Raw genomic sequence first — 26,240 nt, forward strand, 5'->3', positions numbered from 1 at the left:
AATACTTGGAATCCTACATAGGTTCTTTAGAGCACAGGTCCGCCCATCACAAACTCGCAACCCAGTGTCAGACATGTGGTACTGATTCTTATTAAATGTGATGAGTAGCGACTACACTGCTCACCGTTGGAATGTGGCTAAATGTCACGCTCGGTCGGCTGCTTTGAGAAGCCAGACAAAACACAGAATCTGCGAATGACGCTGTTCGCCAGCAACGTTGAGAAATTAGTTATTGTTGCAAGTGTCAAACAGCTTACACATCAGACCGTACCAAACCGAAGGCAACAACCTCTAAAAAAAACCATAAACTTCACATAGAACAAGTTACTCATAAGAAGAAATATAATGACCAAGCATCAGACACAGACAACATGTACCTAACAAACCAGGACGCTATAAATAATCTAGTCCAAAGATAAAAGTTCTCCAAAAGTTCAAAAAGATTGAACCATAATCGACCTTGTTGAGGCAACCTGATGTTGGGGTTTCTGCACATTCAGTTGTCAAGAATTTTGGATTGATTCGCAATTCATTTGAAAAAACATGTGGCATGCAGTTTCATAACGTGATTTTAGGAAGTCAGGCACAATGTACGACTTTTTAAGACGAGCAGGACCTTAGGAGTGACAAACCCATATATTAGGCCTGACAGCTTATCGTGCCTTTAATGAGATGGTGATCATGCGAATCAGTTATTTTTCTTTAAAGACAATTCATGAACGTGTAAAAAGTTGGAGTGCACCAATGAAACTGTACGAAACCGTGACTAACACGTGGAACCTGTAAAAGTGAAGCGAGTTGAGGAAGGACCTTGGGGTAATTGAAACACTCTTACCGACCTGACCATGTATTGGGCTCTGCATATCGTCTTAGTAAGGGTGAATCAATTATTTTGCGCAACATTATTTTAAAAAATTTCGCTCCAGCTGAGAGTACCTAATGACTTTAACCGGCACTACATTGTTATTTACAGTTTCATGATCGATTGTTGTTATTTGCTGGCAGTTTATGCCCGTTGTAATGAAAAAATGTTACTAATGGAGGCATCGTTGCCCATACAGTGGAGCAACTGGTCCCTACTTCGCATTGGGGATCTGAATATATTTGTTACAAATTTAGGCACGAACGGTTATGGTGACATTCTGAAAATAGTAAAGCAACTGGAATGATACTAAAGTGAAAATGACGGGTTACCCATCTTTTGTTATGAAAGGCAAATTTCATAACCACTGTGAGACGCCTTGATAAAGGACTTAACAGTCATATTATTGCTTCCCATCCAATCCAAGTAGGTATTGCCAAGTTACAATAAGATGTAATGTCATAAATTCACAAATATTCATTTAAATGTTCTAAATATTCCAAGTTATTTAATTTGTTTACAGCATCTGTGTAGAGCTCTTACACATTGGTGATAGTTAAACTTTCTTTAAATTTTTACAACGGGATGTTATTTTATATATGTTTGAAATTTCTAATTGTTGTTTTATGGTAAATCTTATAGTATTATAAATACCTTTCAGCAACTTGAACACGTATTACTTTCCATTACTATAAAGCAGCTGTTTTATGTGATTTCTCTTAAAGTCTTCAGTCACACTTTCAATGGCAGTGTAGAAAATGTTTTCGTCTCCGCTTTGTAAGGACCATTGGTTTGTAATGGTATTATTGAATATTCTTCAATAGCATGTAGCACAATGTCTTTCACTTTCATAGGTAGTACAGATCACTGGCTTGACATATGCTATTTTAAATGAAACATCAGCCCTCAGCATGACAGTTGTTCCCGTCAGTACGTAACGCTTTTACAGGACAGATCAAGGTCGCATGCCAAAGTGAAATTCCTGTCAAAGGAGCATTCTTCATCACATCAGGTATAAAAATTTTAATGCCAAATTATGATCGTTATCACTTGGGCAATCTTCATTTACTACAGGCGGCAGTATTGCAACGGTAAACAACTCGGAATATTATAGATCATCAGATATATTATGACAGCTAATGACTATCTATAAACCCAAATAAAAAAGATTTTGCATATCCGCTGATCCTTGAAGTATCTTTAACGCTCTATGTGTTATTTCTTCCACATCCACTAATCTTGAAGACCCCCCTTTAAGTTTTGCGTGTTGTTTTCGACATACACTGCTCTTTGAAATCCCTTTTACACGGTGTCAAGGGTATACGCATCATTTTTCCGCGTACCGCCAATAATCTATCATCCTGCGCGCAGCACCGTATCATTCTTACGTAATCTTCTGAAAAGTTCAAGTGGTAACTTCAAAAATGCGAACATTTCTTACTAAAATTTATTTTATTTAGAGAGTTTGCATACACCACGGAACTTTTGAATGATTCATCTATGTGTGCAAAATATTTTGCAACACTATTTGTCTATCATAACCTAAAACTAATGAAAACACTTTTATACATGTGAAACATTTGTGTTCTTGATGCGAACATTTTTCATCCTTTTCCGAAAGTGAAGTTGTCGGAAGATGTATCATATGTCAAATGATCACAAAAAGCATTGATACGAGCTGATTACATACCAATTTTATACAAATAATGCAAATAATGTTGTAAAATCAAGAAAACTTTGATAAACATGGTACCGCATCATGCAGAACCATGGCACCGTTTCTTTTTGCGCGGTAATATCTGCATGTATGTACTTAAAAATGTGTTTAACTGTTTTGTTGTTGTTGGTTTTTTTTTTTGGAGGGGGTATTGTTACTTTTTATTGTAGGATTGACAAGAAAAGGTAAATGTTTGGTTATCGGTTAGGGTAAGCGGGGCAGTTGATTACCTGGGCCTGAAAAGCAATCTAGACCTCTATTGTTTTTTTTTTAAGATAATTTCTTATTAAAATTCCTATGCTTTTCGTAGCAGTTGCATTTTATGTCTGTTGTGGAGTTTAACTTTTCTTTGGACTTGGGAATTGCATAATATTTGCTGATATCAGTAATTTGAACTTTTACTCTCAAATTTGTTACTAATTGACTGGGCAACGTAATTTATGCATGTTACTGAATTTTAAGAAAGGTGGCAACTATGTGCTTGATTTATCCTCCCTGTATTATTTATTATACGACCATACCCCAGCAGAGCTATTCAAAAAGTTTCTTCTTACGTCTGTAATATATGGTGGCTGATTTGGTACATTGCGCGTTGCGTTGTCGGTATCGTTATTGCCTTTTCGTCTTGTCGCTAACGACAACACGACAAAGCGCCAAACAGCGCATTGTCGCGCTCTCGTCTTGTCCGTCCTGCCTCTAGTGAAGCACGCCAAACGGCGCGTGGACATGTGGCGTGATGTCGCCCTGTCGCTTGGCTTATAAGCAAATCCTTCGATTTGAACCAAGCGACAATGTGACATTGCGACAACACGCCGCATGACAACGCACCGTTTGGCGTACATCGTTAGCGACATGACGATAAGACGAAAGCCCGACAATGCGCCGTTTGGCGCTTTGTCGTGTTAGCGCTAGGGTGTTAACGCACAAAAGAATTCCTAATCAGCCATTATAGTAAGAAGATACTTTTAAATAACCGTTACTTAAATCCTCTTGCGAATCGAAATATAACAATTTTCGCGATTAAACTTAATTTTCGCATGTTTTATTCGAGAACTGTAACTTATTCACAGTACCAGTGACTATAGAGAAAGTCCACGAAAAAAAAAGTTAAATCTCGCTTCTTATCTTTTAAGAAGACCCAGTGCGCTGCTTGATAGTAAAACAAAAGCCTTAAGATTTTTCAATAATGGCGATAGTTCTGTCAAAATTCACAATTACAATAGCTCTCCCTATTTTTTCGAATAGTTGAGCTAAATCAAGAGATTAAGTCAATCTTAACAGGTGATATTTTAACTGTCTCAAACAGGACACTATAGAAACCGATGGAAAGTAGTGCGCATCTCATGAGAAAGTCCAGTTTATCGTGAAATTGGATGGCCATTTCCAGGAACAAAGTAACTGTTGATTTTAGCATTGACGAAACTAACAGTTGTTCGTTTGGAAGATGGTACACCACATAGTTGTTTTTTTTATATCGTCTGACATTTTTAAAAAAAAACATTAAAAGGACTCCACTGAGGTTTAAAAAGCCTAAAAATCATAACATTTGAATTTCTTACATAAATGAGCTGGGGCACTTTAGACAGAAATATATGCAAATATAGTTAAGAAATATGCTTTAAAATAATTGAAAATTGTATATATATGCTTTTCTTAGTCCGATTTGAGTGAAAAGCGTTTAAACGCTTTTCATTTTGTGACATTTATTTACAATGTGAATAATTCTTCTGGAAAAACGAAGTGCGCGAATGATCTGAAATTTTGCACAAAGATTAGAGGTCTAAACCTACACCAAATGGTACATTTACATGGAAAAAAATTTCAGTCCGATCATATCAAAAAACCTCAGTGGAGTCCCTTTAAAGTGACATTTACAATGTACTGTACCCACCGCCCCACACACATAAAAAACAACTGCCATAAACGGCGAGCATTGCGTTAGCGTTAAGGTAATCATGTGAATAAGGAAACTTACTAAATTTGGGGTCCGAAACATTGACGCAAAACAAGTTAGAGACGATTACATACTAGTAAATTTGACATACTGTTAATTGATGGCAGCCATTTTAACATTGTTTAACATGAATGAAAGTGAATTATGTCCAATTTACTAAGTGCACGAAAGTTCCGTGCGAATACAATTTACCTTTCACTGCCCAAAGCTTAAAGGCCATGCAAATAGTTTCTATAGCTTTATATTTTCAACGTGAACATACATAGATCTATTTATAATCAAATGTGTTTTCTATTTATAATTAAATGAGTTTTTAATTTATCGGTTCTTTACAATTTAATGTCGTATAATTCAGATACAGTTACTCGTATTTTCTTCAAATTGTCTTCTTATGTCTGTAAGAAGACACTTTTGAAGGAAAACTCGTACTGTATCCATTACATATCTGTGTCGGCATGCTTGAATTTTTCCTTGTAGTTCCAGTTATTGATAGACTATTATAAAACTTATAGATAGCTTTAAGCACAACGCTCATGAAACATGGGATGGCCGCTGGCGTGGTTCGAGCTCACGCATTGACAAGCGATGCCAGAATTCCAAGTCCGACGTTTCAGTCTAAAAGTCACGGGTTCGATTCCTTACTCTTCCAGTGTATTTACTCAAATTCTTTTACTTAAACAATATTTTATTTATAAACATTTCATTTACATGATAACTGACAAATATTAAATTGCACGGATTGAGTAGAAAGCTTGAAAATCTTGTTTTTTAGAAACTCTCACCGTAAGCACTATCTCAAAGAGTATGTATGAAATGGTGACAATTAAATATCTATATTTGTGGTAAATATACATAAAATTTTCACTAAAAACTTGCTTCTTTATTAGCAATTTGCACTCTTGTTGTGTTAATCGAACCGATCTTAATAATAAAGTGTCGACTCAAATTCTTTCGAATATGACCGCGGTCCCACGTGTTTTAGTTTTATAATATTTTATTGCATATTTTGTACATGATTAATTTACACAATCTAACATCAATATCTTAAGCATATTAAAATGTAATGTACATACACAAGGGTTGGACCAAAAGTTATACCAACATTATCTAGGGTCCTCCCCTGAAGGTCTATCTTGTTGGCTTAATGGTAATATAGTAAGTAAATGTGGTTTTTATAAATTATGAGATATTTATTTATATGATAAGCGATATTAATTTCATGTATTTGAACTTGGTAAAAAAGAATCGCTTAACCTAAAAAAAACAAACAAAGTAAATTACAAAATGACGTAAAAAAATGTATGCCATTAACAATTTGCCACTATAATAAACGCACGTGTTTACGCCGGGCACACAAAAAAACAGGCTTGCTTCTACTGGTTCAAAAATAATAAATATACATCTACAGGCCTCGCCCAGATGGGCAACAATAAATAAATACAAATAAGATTTTTTCACCATTAGGTTAATCATCATGATGCGGTGCAAGTCTAGCGCTAATGTATACGGTGCCACAATTTTCGGTGCGGACCCATGATACGGTACCAAGAACTCGGTCAGTTGTCACACTTTTATGACTTTTTTAAGAAACTAAACAGCTTAAATTTGTGTGCAAGAGTCTGTGTATATATATCTTTGACGCTATCAGTTATATTAAATAAATACTTTGAGTGACAACATAATTATCTCTTTTAGAAGTTTTTCAAATGCTCATTTTCCCCAAGCCAGCTCTAGCTGTTTTCATTAAAACAAAGAAATCGTAAAAGTCTTTGATAAAAACTAGCTAAAGACATAAGCTTCAATGATCATAATATTCCGTAGACACACTTTTATGAATACACTTACTTCAAAAATGTGACTTTCAGGCCGTTTTCCATCATGCATGTTATGTTTACGTGTTTGTTTTGTCTAAAATGATACGGTGCTGCGCGCAGGATGATAAATTTTCGACGGTACGCGGAAAAATGATGCGTATACCCTTGACACCGTGTTTTAAGTTCTATGAATCATTTTTTTATTTCAGGGAAGCTTTCAAGTGAGACAAGAATCGATAACCAGAATGTAGTAGATAAAACCAAAATTAAATACAGTGACTATTTGATAAGTACTAAAGAAGCTAATAGTCTATCATTTACAATAGAGAATACAGACGGTGCCAGCGGCATAATGAAATGTGACGATCAAGCAACCATGCCAACCTCTGTTATCTTCAACGAGGTAAGATAAGCTAATGTACACCAGATGTTTACATTGTAACTGTGTGCCTTTCTACATATATCACTGAAAGAAAAAATAATTTTATGACCATTTTGCCTCTGATGGATCAAGTCACGGTGTTTCATTCCGTTTCACTCATAGCTTTAATATAATTAGGTTTTATCTTTACATTTATACTAATACTTTGACGTATATGTTTTATGCTTTCTTTTTCCAGAATGTCGACAATACTCAAGTATTTTCTCCAAATTATAATGGAGGCACTTGTTATGGTGAGAACACGTTATACTAGTAGAATAAGCAAATGTTTCATATTTATCTCTAAAAATATATGTCTGAATTAAGTACTTACTAGTGCATAGAAAAACCCAACACTTTACGAGGGTAATTTATTTTTTTCCCAAGTAATGTCAAATATCCTTAATAAAATGAAAGGCAAGCATTCATCAGAAACCATTTAACATTACCTATGATTTGTCTTTTTTACATTATGCCTCAGAAATGAAAACATTTTTCCATCATTATAAAGCCAATAGGGCAAACATGAGTTTTAATATGTTAAAATAATGGTTTTAGAGTATGTTAGATACTTCGATGTTAGATCACTAAACGAACTAAGCTTGGCCAATGAGTATAACATTTTGGAAACTATAACTGGACACCAAAAATAAAAAAAGTTTTTAGGAAATAAAATTAATCAAAGCACTGAAAGTACTGTTGGAAGGAAATTTTCATAGAAATTCCCAATGTGTGTGAATTAAAAACAAAGGAATATGTGCAAGCTTCAATCTACAGCTTGCTGATTTGATGACACTGATTTGATGACACAAAATGTGACGTCATTGTTTCTGTTTTTGCACTACTCATGTTCAGTGGGCTGATAACTAGTTCTTGGCCCAGGGCCCCAAACCCATAAGTTGTGACACTCATAATCAGTTGAAATCATAGGCAATTCTGTTTCTAATAAGTGAATTAATAGATAATACTACTGCATTATGAACACAAAGAACCACTCAGTTTGACCTAAATCGGCCATGACTTATATAACTACTTCATAGGAATTCAAGACTATGCCATAAGCATTATTTAATCATAGTTAATGAAGAGACTTTTTATTTCAAACTCAAGGACAAGAAAAGCTCATCATGTGCTTACATGTGTAAGTTCAAACATGACTAATTGTGTTTTAGTATGAAATTGATGTACATGCTGTTAAAGTCATAGCTAAACAAAGAACAATGATTTAAAGTAAACTTTTATTGTCAAAACTTGCATAAAAGTAAAAATATATGTGATATAAAAAATAAATGCTTAAATATATGGAGATAATGAAATTTAGTTTGTCAGAAAGGAAAAGGAACTCCACTGAGGTTTTTTGACATGATGAGACTGAAATTTAGTTTGTCAGAAAGTAAAAGGAACTCCACTGAGGTTTTTTGACATGATGAGACTGAAATTTATTTTCTAGATTAATGTACCACTTGATGTATATTTTGACCACTTATCTTTGAGAAAATTTCAGATCATTTGCGCACTTCGTTTTTCAAGAATAATTATTCAAATTGTAAAAAAATGACCCAAAATAAAAGCGTTTAAACACATTTCACGCAGATCAGGCTGAGAAAAGCATAAAAAAAATCGATTTTCAATTTATTTCAAAGTATATTTCTTCACTATCTGTGCATATATTTCTGTATCAAGTGCCCCGGCTCATTTCTGTAGAAATTCAAATGTTATGTTTTAGGCTTTTAAACCTCAATGGAGTGAGTCCCTTTAAATTATTGGTACATATTGAGGTGACACAAGTTATAACAATCTGAATGAAAGAAGCTTTAACGCAAACGGCCAGTGGTATAGGAGGTGCTGTTTTAAGGATTTTTTACATACAAGACTGATATTATACAACAGAATATAGTCAAAAGTAGAAATGTGCCCACAGGACTTGAATGCCTGCGTTAAGAACAATGCTTATATTGAGTGGGTAATCAAAATATGTACATAATTAGACAAGCCCACTGGCAGCATATCGAGCCTGTTGCCTTTATTCAGAACTGAACCTTAAAGCTTCAGATTGGGGAGAAAGATGTATACATAAGTGAACATTTCATGATTTGTGATAAATGTTATGAAAATCCAGCCATGTATATAGAAATATACTCTCATGTTTTAATTTATTATTTGACTTTTGATCCACAGAGTTACTAACGTCCCCTGCCTCAGGGATGTTTTATATGAAACAAAAAATTGTGCTATTTCAAAAGATTGAGCCAGGGATCTAAGGATTTTCAGTCCAAAATTATGATCAATGCTAGATCTGCAAATGCAACAATATATTTATTAAAGAAATAAAATGAAATACTGAATTTCAAAATCTATCATGTTAAGCTTTGCAGGGATTTTTTGGCTCATTTTATAGCCGTTATTGGGACATATTCCCAATTGAAAATAGTATATTATTTTCCCAATCCACAGGAAAATATTCCCAATTGAAAGTTACAAAAATATAGATATTGAATAAAGAATTCTAAAATCTTTGAAAATAAGGGCTTCTTCACTGTTATAGTGTTAAAATGTTTGAAGAAGCCATCCTAGGCAGTGATTGCTTGCATACATTTAATCACTGCAAAATTTCAGTCATGTATTTTTTCCCAATTTTTAACAAAATATTGCTGAAATTCCCAGTTCCATGGGTATGGGTTATGTTCCCAAAATCCTGGAAAAAATCCCTGCTTTGACCTCTAAGTGTGACCTTGACCTTGGAGGTAGGGGTGCAGGTGTTGTGCATGACATATCATCTTATCATTGTGACTATTTGTGCCAAGTATTTTCAAAATCCCTTCATCTATGAAGAAGTTATGGACGGTGCATAAAATATACCATATAACAGACTTTGTTACCTTTATACCTCTAAGTGTGACCTTGACCTTGGAGGCAGGGGTGCAGGTGTTGTACTTGACATATAGTCTTATTATTGTGACTATTTGTGCCATGTTATTTCAAAATTCCTTGAACTATGAAGAAGTTCTACATTGGACACAATATATACCCTTTAAAAGACTATGTTAATTTTTTACCTCGAAATGTGACCCTGACCTTGGAGGTAGGGATGCAGGTGTTGCGCATGACACATTGTCTTATTATAGTGAATATTTGTGCCAAGTGTTTTCAAAATCCTTTGATATAGGAAAAAGTTATGGACCGGACAAAAAAATACCCTATAACAGGCTATGTTATTCTTAGACCTCCAAGTGTGACCTTGACCTTGTAGGTTGGTGACCGATTGTTGCGCATGACACATCATCTCATTGTTGTGAACAACTGTGGCAAGTATTTACAAAATCCCTTCAAGATAAGAAAGGTATAGACTGGACACGAGATATACCCTCAAATAGACAATGTTGACCTTGAATGAGCAAGTGTGACCTTGACCCTGGAGGTAGGGGTCTGGTTATTGCGCATCATCATCTTATTATAACAAACATTTGTGCCAAGTTATTTCAAATTCCTTCAATAAATGACAAAGTTATGGACCAGACACGAAATATACCCTGTAACAGGTTATGTTAATATTTGGCCTCCAAGTGTGACCTTGACCTTGGAGGCAGGTGACCTGTTGTTGCGCATGACACATCTTCTCATTATTGTGAGCAATTGTGGCAAGTATTTACAAAATCCCTTTAGAGATAGGACAGTTATAGACCAGACACGAGATATACTCTTAAATAGACAATGTTGACCTTGAATGAGCAAATGCGACCTTGACCCTGGAGGTAGGGGTCTGGTTGTTGCACATGACTCATCGTCTTATTATAACAATCATTATTATAACAATCATTTATGCCAAGTTACTTCAAATTCCTTCAATAAAACCTTGAAGTTGATAAAAATTTGTTCATACATATTTCAACAAGAGGGCCATGTGTATATAGGCCCCTGGAGCGGGGCCAGTTTAAACCCCAAGGCTTTTATTTGAACAAACTTGTATGACACCCATTAGAAGATGTTTCATGATGTTAAGTTTTTACTACACAAATATAATGTAAAACAAAAACCTCTGCACCACCACCCACCCCCGGCATGGCCAATTTTTATCCAAGGGCTTAAATTTGACCAAACTTGGTAGAAACCATAAGAAGATGTTTCATGCTAAACATCTAGGCTCTAGCTCATTGGGTTTTTTAAAAGAAGATTTTTTAAGTTTTTACTATACACATATAGTTAAAAACAATGAAACCCCTGGGGCGGGGCCAGTTTTGACCCCAGGGCTTTTATTTGAACAAACTTTGTACACACTTACCAGAAGATGTTTCATGCTTAATATCTAAACTCTAGCTATTTGGGTTTTTTCAAAGAAGGTTTTTAAGTTTTTGCTATACACATATAAGGAAAATCAATGACCCCCGGTGCGGGGCCAATTTTGACCTCGGGGCTTTTATTTGAACAAACTTTGTAGACACTTACCAGAAGATGTTTCATGCTTAATATCTAAACTCTAGCTATTTTGGTTCTTTAAAAGAAGTTTTTTAAGTTTTTACTATATGCATTTAGAGAAAATCAATGACCCCTTTGGGCCGGGCCAATTTTGACCCCAGGGCTTTTATTTGAACAAACTTGGTAGACACTCACTAGAAGATGTTTCATGATAAATGTCTAAGCTCTAGCTCTTTGGGTTCTTTAAAAGAAGATACTTTGTCTAAGCTCTAGCTCTTTGAGTTCTTTAAAAGAAGATACTTTATGTCATTTTCTTTTGGTTGCCATGGCAACCAGCTTTCTGCATGAAATTAAATTCTATGAACAGTATTTAAAGGTGACCACCAAAGGAACATTCCTGTAAAGTTTGGATGAAATTGGCTTAGTGGTTTATGAGGAGATTTCATTTAAAGTAAAAGTTTACGGACGGACGCCGGACGAAAAGCGATCAAAAAAGCTCACCCTGTAACTTTGTGACAGGTGAGCTAAAAATAGTTAAGTGATCTTATTTTCCTGGTGAAAAACTGGTGGCTCATTAAAGTTCTATACATATTATGATATTTCAAATATTGGAAAGTTATCTCTAGTTATTGGTGAAAGACTGGTGACTAGTTTTCTCCTCAATGTCATTTCTTTTTCTAATTAGATTAAGTCATGGTACTATATTCATGAGACTTTCGACATCACATCTAAGAACTCATTATCCAACATTGCAAAGGGCAGGCAGTCTCCTGGTATTCCAATTTCTTTTAAGTTTTATAAAACCACAATTTTTTTCTATTTCTTAAGTGTTTCCGACATGAAGAAACATCTACATGTATCTTTCCTTATCGCTCCTGCTTTATCTGTTCTATCACATAAGCGCCTCTGTTTCCTGAAATATTTGTTTAGAAAAAGTTAATTGCAAAATTAAATTAAAATTCCACTATTTTTATAATTTTTTTTTTTTTTTTTGGGGGGGGGGGGGGCAATTTTCAGCACAATTTCCTTCCAGCTTTACTGGTTGAGGAAGACCTTGGTGCACCTATGTGTATGATTTCAGGCACATGGATACCATCAATGTTCCATAAATGAGCTTTCTCACATGAAAAAATGCTGAGCTTGAACTTACAGCAGTGAAAGGAGTCAATAAACTAAAACAATCAGTCACAGACCCGGGTATTTTATCTATTTGCTTAGCAGCAATTTTTTCAAAATTATTCAAATTCATAAATGTGAGTGATTCTGGCTAAGTGATGATAAGATGATCATATATGTCAGATATGTTGGAGTGCTAACACTGCTTACTGTGAATATTCAATATTTTAATGTGAATTGTCCTGAGGTGAAAAGGAAAGGAAAGCTGAATTCCTAAATACATGTTACATGTCACAATTGTTCTTGCTATTAATTTTGTTCCTAATTTCTTGTATAAGATATTTAAATACACTAATTCTTTTTTATAAATTTGGCTTTTTGTGACAATAGTCTATCCAGTGACAGAAGCTCACTGACTTAAAATAAACTGTCCTGTGTCAGCCTTTAAACAAGTCAAGAAAAAAAAGCTATTAGAAAATAATAATTAAGAAATATCATATACAAATACTTCTAAATAATCATGTACCTCTTCCTTAAATGCCCATGCTATTGAAAGAAACATTTTTCCATTTATTCACTTCAAGGTTAGTCAGATTGACAGTCTCACATTTTAGCCTTTATCTCTCATGATTTCATTGTCATTGACCCTAAAGCATCCTTAAAATCGATATCCTGCTGTTCACATTCATAAATCTGACATGTAGGCCGAACTTCTGAAAAATAAAATATAATTATTATTAGATATACATATAGTATCCCAATTATTATGTTAGTTGATATCAAATCAATAATTTAAGCAGCTAATGTTCGAAATTAGCAGTAGTCTGAGAGCCCGACTACTTAGTAACATTTCTCCTCGGGCTACCAACTTTTCACAGTAAAAAGCCTGACCAGGCTACTGTATTTTCAGAGGCAATATAAACAACTGTTTTGAACAAATGAATCGTGCTAGTGAAATGTCTTTTGGGCAAGTAAATATTCCAATCTAATAGTCCGACCAGCCAAGTCGATTCAAATCCTAATTTCTTACACTGTTTAAGAGACAATTTGTTCAAAATTGTCCAAGCATAAAGATTTTTATAGTATACTATGTATATGTTAGTGTTCATCCGTGCTGTTCTACAGAAATAAGAAACTTCGACGGGAGCGATAGCGACAGGAGAATGTTTCTAATTTCTGTAGAACAGCACGGATGAATACTAACATAGTTAGCGTCAAACTTTATTTGGCCTCATTATCATTCACTTTATTACGTCACTATGCAGTTTTATGAAGTACCATGAAAAATAGAAGTTGACTATGGAGGTAATTCGATATAGTATCGACTTTTGTACTTCTATGAAAATTAACGCACACAATTTTTAAGAGATACAGCGTTTTCATTGGATGACAAATAAAGTTGGACACTAAAGTAATTATAGTACATATACAGTATGTATTAAATGTCTTTACTATCTACTATACTGTCCTGAAATTTCAAGAAAACAACTATCTTTAAAATCCATTGTCTCGGAAGTTGCAAAACCAAGTAAATGAAATTGTTCTGGGTTTGTATTATTCTGTACAACTTCTGATCACAAAAGCTTCAAGGACATTTATGAGTGAGTCAGGTCCTATCCTGAAAGATTGTTGTTCAAGCATTCAAAAATAACAAAGTTATAGCTACTAATAGCAAAAATCAAGAAAATTTAGACATTTACCTTGAATGTTAATATGGTGGTCAAGTTAATTAAGTTTAGTCTGGTCTATTTGAAGGGTTGTTGTGGCCATGTATGAAGACAATACACCAAGATCTGAAAAAGTTATGAACAAGGTTAAAGTTTTTTGACAGCAATAGGAAAGCCGTCATGACTAACAATATATTTTGGCCCTAATGCAAACTGAAAATTCTAGCCTATAACACTGTTGAGACTAGCTGTTCAGCATTTTTTCAATAATAAATAAATGCAATGATTAAGTCGGTAACTTGCAAGTCTTCTAACATTTTTACAAAGAATGAACATATGTATTTCTTCCTAATAATTCTAAAATGATGTTCAGTCATTTATATTATAACAAGATATCGGAAAGATTATAGATATATCAGAAATGAATTGGCCCGTGGACTTTAATGTCAATCATAGAGCTCTTATGCAAAAAGTAATGGTAAGCAAACATCCAGCATGAAATTTTCAAGTAGCCAGAAGTTAAATAAAATTATTAAAAATACTTTGTCATGATTCAACTACTGCTGAAAATTGACCCACATGTTTGATTACAAATTTATAACATCTATATTGTCCATAGAAATAATAAATTAATTTTCAGTCTCTTTCTCTTTGCGCTTTCACACAGATTTGAATTATTCAAGTCCATGATTTTCAGAAGGAAAAAATCTTCTGATCATCAAACACTAAAAATTACTATACCAACTGCAAATTGCAGTCTGTGCGAAAGGCTGTCGGTCCTCGGACCTCGCCAAATAAAAATCAGGAGGGCCGAGATAAATTTTGATACAGTGATCGAATATCAATTGTACACAACAGTTAAATATATTATAAACTTATTTCTATGTTAATAGATAGTCTATATACAATAGATATGAAAAAGCAAATCCTACACAACAGTCAACACTGTAAATTCGAATCAGGGTCAGCTCGGCCCTAAAAGGTACTTGGCCCTCGAGTCAGCTTGCAGCCCTATTCCAACTCAGCACGGGTCAACTCGGCCCATAATTATATATTACTGGTAATGATTACTTTCTTACTTTTGATATGTTTTCATCATAACTTTCATGGTTTAACATTTTCACACTACTGTAACAGACATCTACTCAAGGATATTGAAGTTTTTATTTGTTTTATTGATGAAAGTACCAATTTGTATGTGAATTTGTAGAGAAAGAAAGAATTTACAATTTAAACGCATATTTTGCTTCTCCAGATTTTTTGTAAAAAATATCATTAAAAAAGCATTTGTCATATTAAAGAACAAACAGTATTTAATACAATAAAATTCATTGTCACAAAAAATCAATCTAAAAACTCTATTTATTGATCAATATTTAACATATATTGTCTTGTCTCTTGATATCTCTTCTTCAGATAATTATTTATCTTAAAGATAATTTCAAACAATATGTTATTAACTAAACAATCTATATCCTAATCCTAATATATGGTTTTAATAGAGGGCCGAGTTGACTAAGTCACTTGTCCCGAGTTGGTGTAGGGCCGAGTTTACCTGTAAATTCAATAATGTAAACAATCCTTGACCTAATTTCGTTTGTCTAACAAATTAACATCTGCAAACACAAAACGATTTTGAACAAAGAAATAAAAGCATTTCCACAAACCTTTGCGATGTTATTCATCAGCAAATCTATGTCTTGAAATCTGAAAAACACGAACGTTATTCTGTCGATGGTCCGAACGGTGTGCCCTACTTATTAGTCTAAACCAAGTTTTACCAAATTGCATCCGTTAATTCCAGAATACTTTTGAAAGACTTGTATTGAAATATTGTTTTTTATTATTTACATAATAATATTTTTGTTTCAAACGCTTTGATTCTATGATAATTTGCGAACCATTTTTTTGCAAAAATAGTATGCCTTTTTAAGGCCACATATTGTATCCATTGTTTCCTCTTGAGTTATCGACGTAAAAAATTCAGCGGTGGCATAAAATGCTATTCAATAAATTGCTAAATATATACAAAAAATACTTTTATTTCCCTTCGGTTGACTTATATGTGAACTTTTCAGCATCTCTGCTACAAAATTACACCTTATTTATATTCAATTTATTGTACATAGGTACATGGACACAAATTTTTCTTTGGCCTAATGCGTAATAATACTGATGTTTTTTTTTCGTACACGTTTAAGATTATGTTCCATTGATGTAAGCTAACATTGAATATCATCATTTCAAGTTTTTTTTAACATCATCTTTTTCTTCAAGTCATCCACGTTTGAAAGTATACATATAGTTCTGCTGCACTACTTTCTTGGTCGCATTAACTACTTGTTTTCTATTGAGCTTAAACAGAAGTCAATTAGGTGTTGTTCGTTCTTTTTTGATATGGGCAGACCGTTACTATAGAAAGGAAATTTTTTTTTGAAAAAATTTCCTTCCAAAAAGCATTCCTAGGATATAATGCATAGATTCCTGACCTGTCTATTTCGTATTATCATAAGATTAGTAGATACAATACGAATTTCACCTCAACATATTTATTAACGAAAGAGCACATGTTGATGTTTGTGGTAAAAACTATTGTTATTCAAATGAAAAGGCAGAGTAGGGATCTATCAATGGGCCTTTAACTTGACTATATTGTTTGCGAAATGGTGAAACTATTTTTCATATACATGTCATCAAAATGCTCATGGACAAAGGATATTTTAAAACCAGCAAGGCAAGACAATTAAGTTGCCTCCTTCACATCAATCTAATCTAGCTCGATTCAATAACTCACCGTTTCTAATTCCTAACCAAAGAAACCCTGTTTCTTGCAAAACTTGGAGTAAAGGCAGAATTCAGTGTTGTATTTATCGCAGAAATTTTGTTAAATATGGTCTACTTTTATAAAGACAGTTCCCGTTGTCGTTGTCTATGTCCAGCTGAAAGTTATAAAATGCACATACATGTAGTTGTTATGATTAAATTCTCTTATAATTATAAATTATAAAACAAAATATGCTGCGACGGAATAAAAAGATTTTTCTCTTAATTGCATTGATGCTTTCCCAGTTAGAGCCTATTTGTTTATAAAAATATGAAAAAAAATGCCTAAAGTGATGAAAAGGTGAATCTGATTCCATAATCTAGGCCACCTTACATGACAAATTTCATCATTTCGTGCGACCATATGTCACCTTTTTGTCATTACAATCAATGTTAACATCCAACTTATTGAATTTTGACGCATTGAGGCCAGTGTGATTATATTCTTTATCATGCAGAGGGTGGGAAAGCGAGTACAGTATTCGACTCCTCAATGAGCAGCTCAGCACCCTACACGCTTAGTCTTCTAGATCATCCAGAACATGTTTTACAGATGAGAGTTAAAGTATGTGGCGAAGCTGCATTACAATTCTTCATGAATGACGGTGACCTCACGAATTCTGTGTTCCTTACAGTAACACATACTCAGGTGACAATCACCAAATGTTTAGTGGATTGTGGAACGGGTCAGGCGGCAGTTATAAGCGATACTAAACGGTAAGTGTTATTACAAAAAATAGTGATGAGTATCTATATATAAACAGTAGTAGGAGTCAGACAAAGCTACATTTCTATAAAATCAGGTTAGACTGATACAATTTAAAAAAATTATTCTTAGCATAATAACTCGTAAGGAAGTCCAAATTCAAAGTAGAATATCCGTTATGTTCATTATGCAAATGATGAATGTAAGTATACATGTTTATAATCAGTTCAATTAAAACAAGCGCTTTTCTTTAGCTTTCGAGATTTGATCTTCTTCAGAAAAATGACTGTTATAAAAAAACGGCAAATGACAAATAACACATACTCAGGTGACAATCATCAAATGTTTAACGGATTATTTTTTGTTCGTACAGGCATAGATAAACATATGGTCCCTGATATGCTATATATGTTTAAACACGGTATCTAACACCTCAAAAAATTAAATATACTGTAGCCTATATACGATCGTTGTACATATGCAAAAAATCTAAATTTAGTGGAACATGTAGACGTCACTGATATGTGCCATTCGTGTTTTCGCCCAGCGACCCATTCAAGCGAAAGGTCGAGAATTAACAAGTTTAAATGGCGGGGACGCGGGGCGAAAACGTGCTAATTACAAAGGACACGGGGCGAAAGGTAATAAAAAATATAAAAAAAAAAACTTCGTCACGCGGGGGCTCGGAGTGAGATTTAAGAAATAAAACGGTGAGGGGCGAAGCCAAAACAAGCTTAATAGCGCCCCCGCTAATAAGCGTGTTTTCGCTCCGCGCCTCCTCCATTTTAACTTGTTAAATCACGACTTCATGCTTGGCGTTGTCGCTGGCAAAATAGCTAATTAGAGGGGGTATGGGGCGAAGTATATTTATCAAACCTCGAACCGCACCCCCGTGTTTTCGCTCCGGTCCCCGCCGTTTTATTTCTTTCATCTCGTTTTGCGCCAGCGCGGGCGACGTTTTATTTATTGCACTTATGAACAAAATATGCGTGTTTTCGCTCCGCAATCAATCCCGCCATTTGAAATTGTTAATTCTCAATTTTTCTCTTGGGGCTGGCGGGGCGGAAACACGCTAATTAGAGGAGGCGCGGGGCGTTGTTTTATCATTATGAACGTCGCCCTGCGCCCCCTTATTAACGTGTTTTCGCTCCGCGCTCCGCAATTTTATTTCTTAAATCTTGGTCTGCGCCCCCGCGGGGCGAAATTTTACTTATTAAACTTCACACTGCGCCCTTGCTAATTAGCGTGTTTCGCTACGAAAACGAAACGAAAACACGAATGACACAAATCAGCCACCATAAGACTCCTAGTTTTATTACTTTTTGAACAATCCTCGTATATGTACTATATAGTTTCAAAAATAGGTCAAACTTTGTTTAAAGGAAAATTATAAGTTGAACTTATTTAGAACAAATGACCATTTTTATAATGTAAGAGTTCAATACAGTATGAGACATAGCCTTTAATTTAAATGCCTACTTTGGCACTACTTAGTTCTTTTACTGAAAACAAAATACATCAGTGGAAGTAACTAGAATTACAATAAATCTATATGTCCGTGTGTTATTATTACATACATTATACAATGTTAAATAAATTGTCCTGTTGTATTTTGCTATTGATGACCTCTCAAACATTGTTCGATTTCATATTCTCCTCGTTTGAGTGTTGCCTTTTGTTTTGACTTTTTCTTTAAACTGCACACATATGTGTGTGGATATTTATTCGTTCTTAGGGAGATGTTAATATATTTAACATATATTTTTTTCGTATGGTGAATTCTACGGATGTTGGCCGCTTTTAGCGTTTTAATTATTTCATGTTTTTTTTTCCGTGTTGCATACATACAATTAATGAGTCCAGTTGACATGTTTATTTTAAGATCTGTATTTCTACAAGCGTACTTATGTTGTTTTTTTACAAACAGATTTAATTCTGAAGACAGTGCAAAGTGGAATTGTAAAACGGACATGGCTTTTTTCTGGTTTACTCAAAAGACTGAGGCTTCAAAAAACTATTTTTGCTTCGGGATTGGCAAATACGACGACACCAAATGCACGGGAAATGAAACAGAAAGCTTCTTCGAAGTATCTAGTCCGTTTAAAATGATTAAATTGATGGGTGTAGCATCCGACGCAGCCTTTAATTGGGGTATGTGGTTTAATCTTTTTTTTCTTTTTCATATTACAAAAAAAATCGATATAACAATCTTTAAAATCGTCTAATACGAGGGACGATCAGAAAATATCCGGCATTTTCATGCTTTTCTCTTCCCACGTGCAGCTATATACACACATTATATATTGGTGAAAACTACATTCATTCCCTAATAACGTGGTCAGTTTATTTTCAATGATACTTGTGTATACACAGTATTTTGCCCTCTGATATATGATATGTGTTTCGTCTTTCATGGACTCTTTGTTAGAGAAATAAAGTTTCTGGTTGCAGAAGGTGAAAAGCCCTGCCACATCTTTTAGAGGCTTCAAAAAGATTTTCTGATAAATGTGTATCACGTTCAACCTTCTACAACTGGGTTTCTCAGTTTCGTGAAGGCAGAACAAGTGTTTGTGACAGGCCTAGGACTGGGCGGCCAGCTGAGGCGGTAACCCCAACAATGGTAGTAAATGTTAAAGCTTTTGTCAACAAAAATCGTCGAGTAACTTTGGAGGAGGTAGCCAACAAGTTAAGCATCGGTAAGGCATCGGCACACACGATTTTACACCTAGGCATGAGCAGGGTAAGTGCCAGGTGGTGCCTAGACAGCTGTCCGCAGATCAAAAGGCAAACAGAGTAACCAATGCAAAAGAACATTTAAGCCGTTTCAATCGTGAAGGAGATAAGTTTTTGAACCGCATTATCACTGGAGATGAGATGTGGGTTCATTATTCCGAACCTGAGACAAAAGCTCAGTTAAAGCAGTGAAAACGAGCTGGTTCCCCACCTCCTACACAGCTTAAGCTGTCTCCTTCGGGTGGTAAAGTCATGCTTGTTGCCTCTTGGGATTCACGAGGAATGATACTTACTCATTTCATGCAAAAAGGTCCAACTGTCACCGCCAAGTACTATTCTGAAGTAATTCTGAAAAATCTCAGAGAAAAGCTGAAACAAATGCGTCCCAGGTTAGGACAGAAAAATGTCCTCCTTCTTCACGATAACGCCCCCTCCCATACCGCCGCAGCTACAGTGGAGGTTATCAACTCTTACAAATGGCAATTGTTGTCTCACCCTCCTTATAGCCCAGACTTCGCCCCTTGTAACTTTTATTTGTTTCCAGAACTGAAAAAAAATGCTTGCTGGAAAGAAATATAAGACAATGGGCGGCTTTGATATCTGCTGTTACACAGTACCTGAAACATAGGTCTACGTCATGGTTCACGGCGGGAATACAAAAGCCTCCACGAAGATGGCAAAGGTTCGTAGACGTAGGTGGTGAATATTTTGAAAAAAGAGTAGAAAGGTTTTTTTAAAAATGTTGAATGGTTTTTGGAACGAGTCAAAAGTCCGGATATTTCATGACTTCCCCTCGTATAAGACTATTAATATTGATTTCTGCTAATTTTAAATAAATGTGTTAATAGAAAGAGCATCGAAACACGAGGCTATGTGATTTGTACGAAGGGGCGTAGCCCCGAGTATTAATCAGATTGCCGAGTGTAGTTATTCTATTAAAATATGTGAAGTTCCTGAAAGAGTTTTAGAGAATTATAAACCTAAATGCAACTTATTTGATACAATTATTTTCAAATTATACTATCAAATTCAATTTAATTAACTTATTTTGCGTGTATGATTACATGCTATATATAAACTTGCCTTTTTCATTTAAAATTACAGATTTCATTGATAAAGCAGGGTGTGATGTTTACGAATCAGGTAAGTGTATTGTCAATGTCAATAAAAATGATATTAAAAAGAACATATCCTCCATATTAGGTGCAAAAATGACTGGAATCCTCTGTCAGAAATGCGGGTTTTTTTGTTATCTGACTATATTTTTTCTTATCAACAGAATACTGTTAGAATTTGTCGTATTTAGATTGTCAGAATACTAGTCCTCTTACATTGATGTTGCAGTGTGGAGGGCGTTCGTTGCCAAAATTCCAGATATGTAAAGTAGTCCTTTTCAAATGACTTTTGAAAATGCGAACTTGTATGCCTACCATTTTTATTGTACCCGTGCATGCACATAATATGCCTCTTAATTCAATCATTTAATTGAAGGTTCCCACCTTTATATAACCAATTTACATGTGGATCGTAACAAATGACCTAACATGGAAAACGACAACAAATGTACAAGTTCGTATCTTCCATTGCATGCAATACATATGCATGTTTGCACACTTATAGATCTGAAATATACAAATGAAATGTAAATCCTTAATACAGAAAATAGAGTTTAAGAGAACGTATTACCAGTTGTAGAACTACAAGAGTACGTTAACACAGTAAACATGTTTTAAAATTACAAAAGTAGATTCACAAAGTTAAACGATTTTAAGTCAAGCATAACGCCCCGCCCCTCTCGGAGTATTTACGAACTTCTATTGCGGACAAGTATAAAACGGCGCCTCTCCCATATTTCTAAATACAACTGAAGGACAACATACGGCATTTTCATATATTTGTTACATTTGTTACAAAATTTTTGTCACTAGCAACATTACTTGAAAATTGCTGATTTTTACCATTTATGATGAGATAACTTAGGCATTAACTTTATTATTTAACATCGTGTTTCATTATCACTTACAAAGTTATTTATGCATTTTAGTGATATAGCCTGTCCGTGCTCTGCCTTAGTGCCCCTGTCCTGTGTATTTGTTTGGGGTCCGCCTGGGTCCTTGCCCACTTGTTCTTGTTGCTGGGTTCATGTGGGTTGCTTTCATTGAGCGCCACCTTTCCTTGGTTGATCTTGTTTATCATATATTCCTGAAGAAACCATCGGCGATTTGGAATCTTTTAGGGGAACAATGACCAACTTCAATCAACTTCATCACTTTGTTTCCAGATTGTTATACTTCACAACAGCAGGTGTCAAGTGCCGTGTGGCAGCTGTAAAAAGATGCCCCGTCACTTCACTTCAGTGTTGTTATATTTTTCTGGTCTTCGGTGGGATCATTGATGCCAACGCTATTAAGTGTCGAGAATTGAGTACCGTTCAAGCCGGTGCTAGGGATGTTGCACTTGTTCATTATCCATCATCGTACAGACTCAATCAACCGAGTCTTTAATTTTTATGTAATTTTGTTGTGATTAATGCTTTCGAGGGATCACTTTGTTTCCAGACTTTGTAATTTATTTGTTCAAAGCTTATGGTCTTAACTTATTTCATTCAATATTCTTTTTCTTTTTTAAATAAAGTATCTAAAGGAAGCAACGTGATTTTTTTAACATTTAATATATGAGTGTGGTTTTAAGAAGACAGGAAAAATAATCAACGATAAGTTTGAAAGAAAATTTTTAATACTTCTACGTAATTAAACTTTCATTTTTAAGGCATCACTAAGAAAGTTCATAAGGATTCTTTTACTTGAGTCCTAAAAATTATCAAAAAATTGACCAAGAAATAAAAAAAGTAAGTAGGGGGCGCCCACGCCATGTTTCTCCTTAACTGAATTTCAGAGTGTGTTTTGTTTTTTTTAACTTGGGGACGCAAATGCGGTTTTCATGGTAATGGTACGTTACGTGTCACATTGAAGCTTTCATGATAAATACGCCATAATACACAGTGCGGCATGTTTCAAAATTCAAAATTGTTACCAGTTTCAATGTTGAATTTTGCTTAAGCCGGTGCTAGGGGCGTGGACGGTAACTTCTCTTTCTATTATCTCGTGAACAGGTCCATCAAAACCGAGCCATGCAACATTTCTCACATTTTTGTCGTTTTGAGCGTTCTTTTAGGGATTCTTATTTTCTCTATTTTTTACAGAAAAAGTGAACATGATAAACTTTAAAACAAAAATTTCAATTCATATTTTGATTTTTAATTCATTTTTATTTTAGGCATATAATTATATAATCATAAACTCCGTATTGTGAGCACAATTTATTTCAATCCAAAATTTAGAGGGGAAATCGCCGCTGTTTTTCTTACCAATTCTCAGAGGAAAAATGATACATTTTTTAAACAAAAATTTCCAATTACATCCCTATGAATTCATTTTTATTTCCGAGGCACTCATGGGAAAGCTTATGGAGTAATCTTTCATTTGATACCCAAAATATTTGACTTTTTATAGAAATAAAAAAAAAGTTAGAATGGACGCCGTGTCTTCCTTTATTGAGAAATAGGAGAGAACGACGGGTATTATACCTGTCCATTACATTTCCGTAATGGAAGATCGTAAATACCCAGGAGAGGGGCGGGGCGTCATGCATGACTTAAAATTCGTTTAACTTTGTTAATCTACTTTTGTCAGATTTTAAACATGCTTTACTGTGTAAACGTACTGTTGTAGTTCTAGAGAGGGCGCGGACTGGAAAACACGTTTTACTTTAAAATATGTTTTCTGTATTCGAGTTTTACATTTCATTTATATTTTTTCAGGTACAGTAGAAATATCTCAAATGTGTAAACTGCTTTATGTATGTATATGCAATGGAAGATACGAACTTGTCAAAATTCTGTTGTTGTTTCTCCATGTTTAGGTCAATTGTTAGATTTGCATGTAAACTTGTTATTTAAAAGCGGGTACCTTTAATTAAAAAGATTGGGATTAAGAGGCATATCATTTGCTATGCACGAATACAATCAAAAAAGCTAGACATACATGTTCGCATTTTCAAAAGTAGTTTTCAAAAGGAACACATTACATATCTGGAATTTTGGCAACGATCGCCCTCCATATTGCAGAAGTACAATTTGACAACAATAGATAAATACAGAATCCCTAAAGAAAGCCCAACACGGCAAAATTGAAAATGTTGCAGGCTCGGTTTGATTGAGCCTGTTCATGGACGGTACTGGAAAGTGCAAGTTACCGTCCACGCCCCCTAGCACCGGCTTAAGCAGAATTCAACATTTAAACATGAATATAAAATTGAATTTAGAACATCCGCGATGTGTTCAACGCGTTATCATGGACCTTCAATGTGCACTTTCGTGCTTCCATTTAAAGCGGGGTATGGTCCCAATAATAAAAAGCGTGTGCCCTAAACGAGAAAACAATGGGCGGAACTAATAAAAAAGGAATTTGAAAAGGGGTCAAGGTTATGAAACCTGCTATCACAGATTAAGACGTCAAAAGACAAATTTAAAAAGCAGGCAACATATCCTTAGGGTGATTCAACATTATTCAAGTAGGAATATTGGAACCACCCAACTAGAGAATGCCGAAAAGTTGAAAAAGTTCGTTGATGTGGATATAAAAAAACACCTGCTTAATTGAATCTGAAATCTTAGGGCATTTCTATAAAATTGGCTCCACATGTTTCGTTTAAGGCAAATTTACTACTGTTTTCTTTTTATTTTCAAAAAAAATTGTCTTGATTGCCGGATTAATGTACTGCATTTTGAAGAACAATTTAATTTTTAACATAAAAAAGTAGGCGACAATATTAAAAGGGTATTAACGTTGTTCACGATGTATCAAAGCTTCATATACTATATATCAACCAACGTAAAAAGGGATAGAACAACCAAATTTAAGAGGATAATTCAAATTTTAACATGCCAAGATAAAGCTAGATTGAGCCAAGAAAATCTTTTTTATGACGTACAGTGGTCATTTTGGTGTGTAAGCATCTTTTTTTCTAATCATTTCATTATCGTGCCCAAAATTAAACCCTTAGATAAATGTGTTCCTTCTTATTTTATATAAGTGTCAGCGCGCCTTTAAAAAATATAATTTAACAATGAAGTCAGAGTTCCGACAAAAAATATAAGGACTGCTTGAACAGGCATTATGGGCGATTTTACGGACTGCTAAATTTGGCAGCGTGCAACCGCGAGACGCAAAATATTAAAAGTTTACTGCCAACAACTAGTTACCAAATTTTATTAGAAATTTTGTTATTTAAACAATAGTGACTTTCCATGTTCGTTGAGCGTTTACAATTCTGTTTGTTAGTAGAGTGCAGTATGATATGATAATTGTAGCGCACATTTAATTTATAAGTGCATTGCTAGTGACTTCCTAGTCAGCCCAAAAACATTAAAACGGACGCAAGACGAACGTTGATTCTAAAGATAATTGCTTTTCATTGCCTGTTGAATAATTTACAAAAAAGCTTGTATATAGAATATGGTAAACGAAGCTTCAATCCATAATGACAAGCAAGCCGACGATACAAAAATAAAGTGATGCAATTTGATCAGAATTCAAACTTTGATATTTCATAAAGGACTCTACAAATGTTTAAAAATGTAATTCAATCCGGATGTATTTTTGCCAGTCAGACTGGCGGTGTATCGGATAGATGGACAAACTGTTCTGCAGCTATGGTTCTAGCATGTGCTGCGATAGTACACTCACAGATTTCGTTATGTACAATTGTGCAAAGTTTTGTGGAAAATGTAAGTAAAATACCTAAAAATGTTTACTTAAATTCATTCATTTTTAGTATTGTATTTAACTTGTATTTCTTTATCAGTATTTGTCATAGTTAAGTCTTTAATCATTTTATTATTTGACTGATCACATAATCCACGGCACTGGAATAAAAAAAGCCATGCAATGAAAAACGATATTCATAAAAGTTTTAAAATTTTGATTTTCCAAAAAGGGAGGATAAAATTTTTT

The 26,240-nt window shown here is 34.5% G+C and overlaps 1 protein-coding gene and 1 long non-coding RNA gene across 3 annotated transcripts; one reads left to right on the top strand and one right to left on the bottom strand.

Annotated features, from left to right (window-relative positions):
- Positions 1 to 1,154: 1,154 nt before the first annotated feature.
- Positions 1,155 to 25,917, top strand: LOC132725020 (uncharacterized). Its single transcript, XM_060710011.1, has 8 exons — positions 1,155 to 1,288; positions 1,717 to 1,874; positions 6,557 to 6,750; positions 6,968 to 7,022; positions 17,246 to 17,504; positions 19,421 to 19,644; positions 21,331 to 21,369; positions 25,898 to 25,917. Exons 3-8 carry the CDS (start codon positions 6,700 to 6,702, stop codon positions 25,915 to 25,917), a joined length of 648 nt encoding a protein of 215 aa, XP_060565994.1. The 5' UTR covers positions 1,155 to 1,288; positions 1,717 to 1,874; positions 6,557 to 6,699.
- On the bottom strand, positions 10,595 to 16,414 carry LOC132725017 (uncharacterized). Of its 2 annotated transcripts, XR_009624993.1 has the most exons (4): positions 15,632 to 16,414; positions 13,998 to 14,090; positions 12,824 to 13,010; positions 10,595 to 12,094 (listed from the first exon to the last, which is right to left on the bottom strand). It is a non-coding gene; the product is annotated as an uncharacterized LOC132725017 (long non-coding RNA). The 2 variants fall into 2 exon arrangements; XR_009624992.1 differs by lacking the exon at positions 10,595 to 12,094 and having other exon boundaries at positions 12,187 to 13,010; positions 15,632 to 16,407.
- Positions 25,918 to 26,240: the final 323 nt, after the last annotated feature.

Source organism: Ruditapes philippinarum, unplaced genomic scaffold (genome assembly GCF_026571515.1).
Source record: "Ruditapes philippinarum isolate M1 unplaced genomic scaffold, ASM2657151v2 ctg5175_1_1_1_1, whole genome shotgun sequence".
In the NCBI taxonomy this organism is placed as follows: Eukaryota; Metazoa; Mollusca; class Bivalvia; order Venerida; family Veneridae; genus Ruditapes; species Ruditapes philippinarum.

What these genes read in the sequence shown, in the direction of transcription:
- LOC132725020 (XM_060710011.1), top strand. Translation starts at nt 6,700, where the DNA reads ATGAAATGTGACGATCAAGCAACCATGCCAACCTCTGTTATCTTCAAC. An exon ending in TAATGGAGGCACTTGTTATG is followed by an intron (nt 7,023 to 17,245) that starts GTGAGAACACGT and finishes TTTATCATGCAG; the next exon opens with AGGGTGGGAAAGCGAGTACA. An exon ending in GTTATAAGCGATACTAAACG is followed by an intron (nt 17,505 to 19,420) that starts GTAAGTGTTATT and finishes TTTTACAAACAG; the next exon opens with ATTTAATTCTGAAGACAGTG.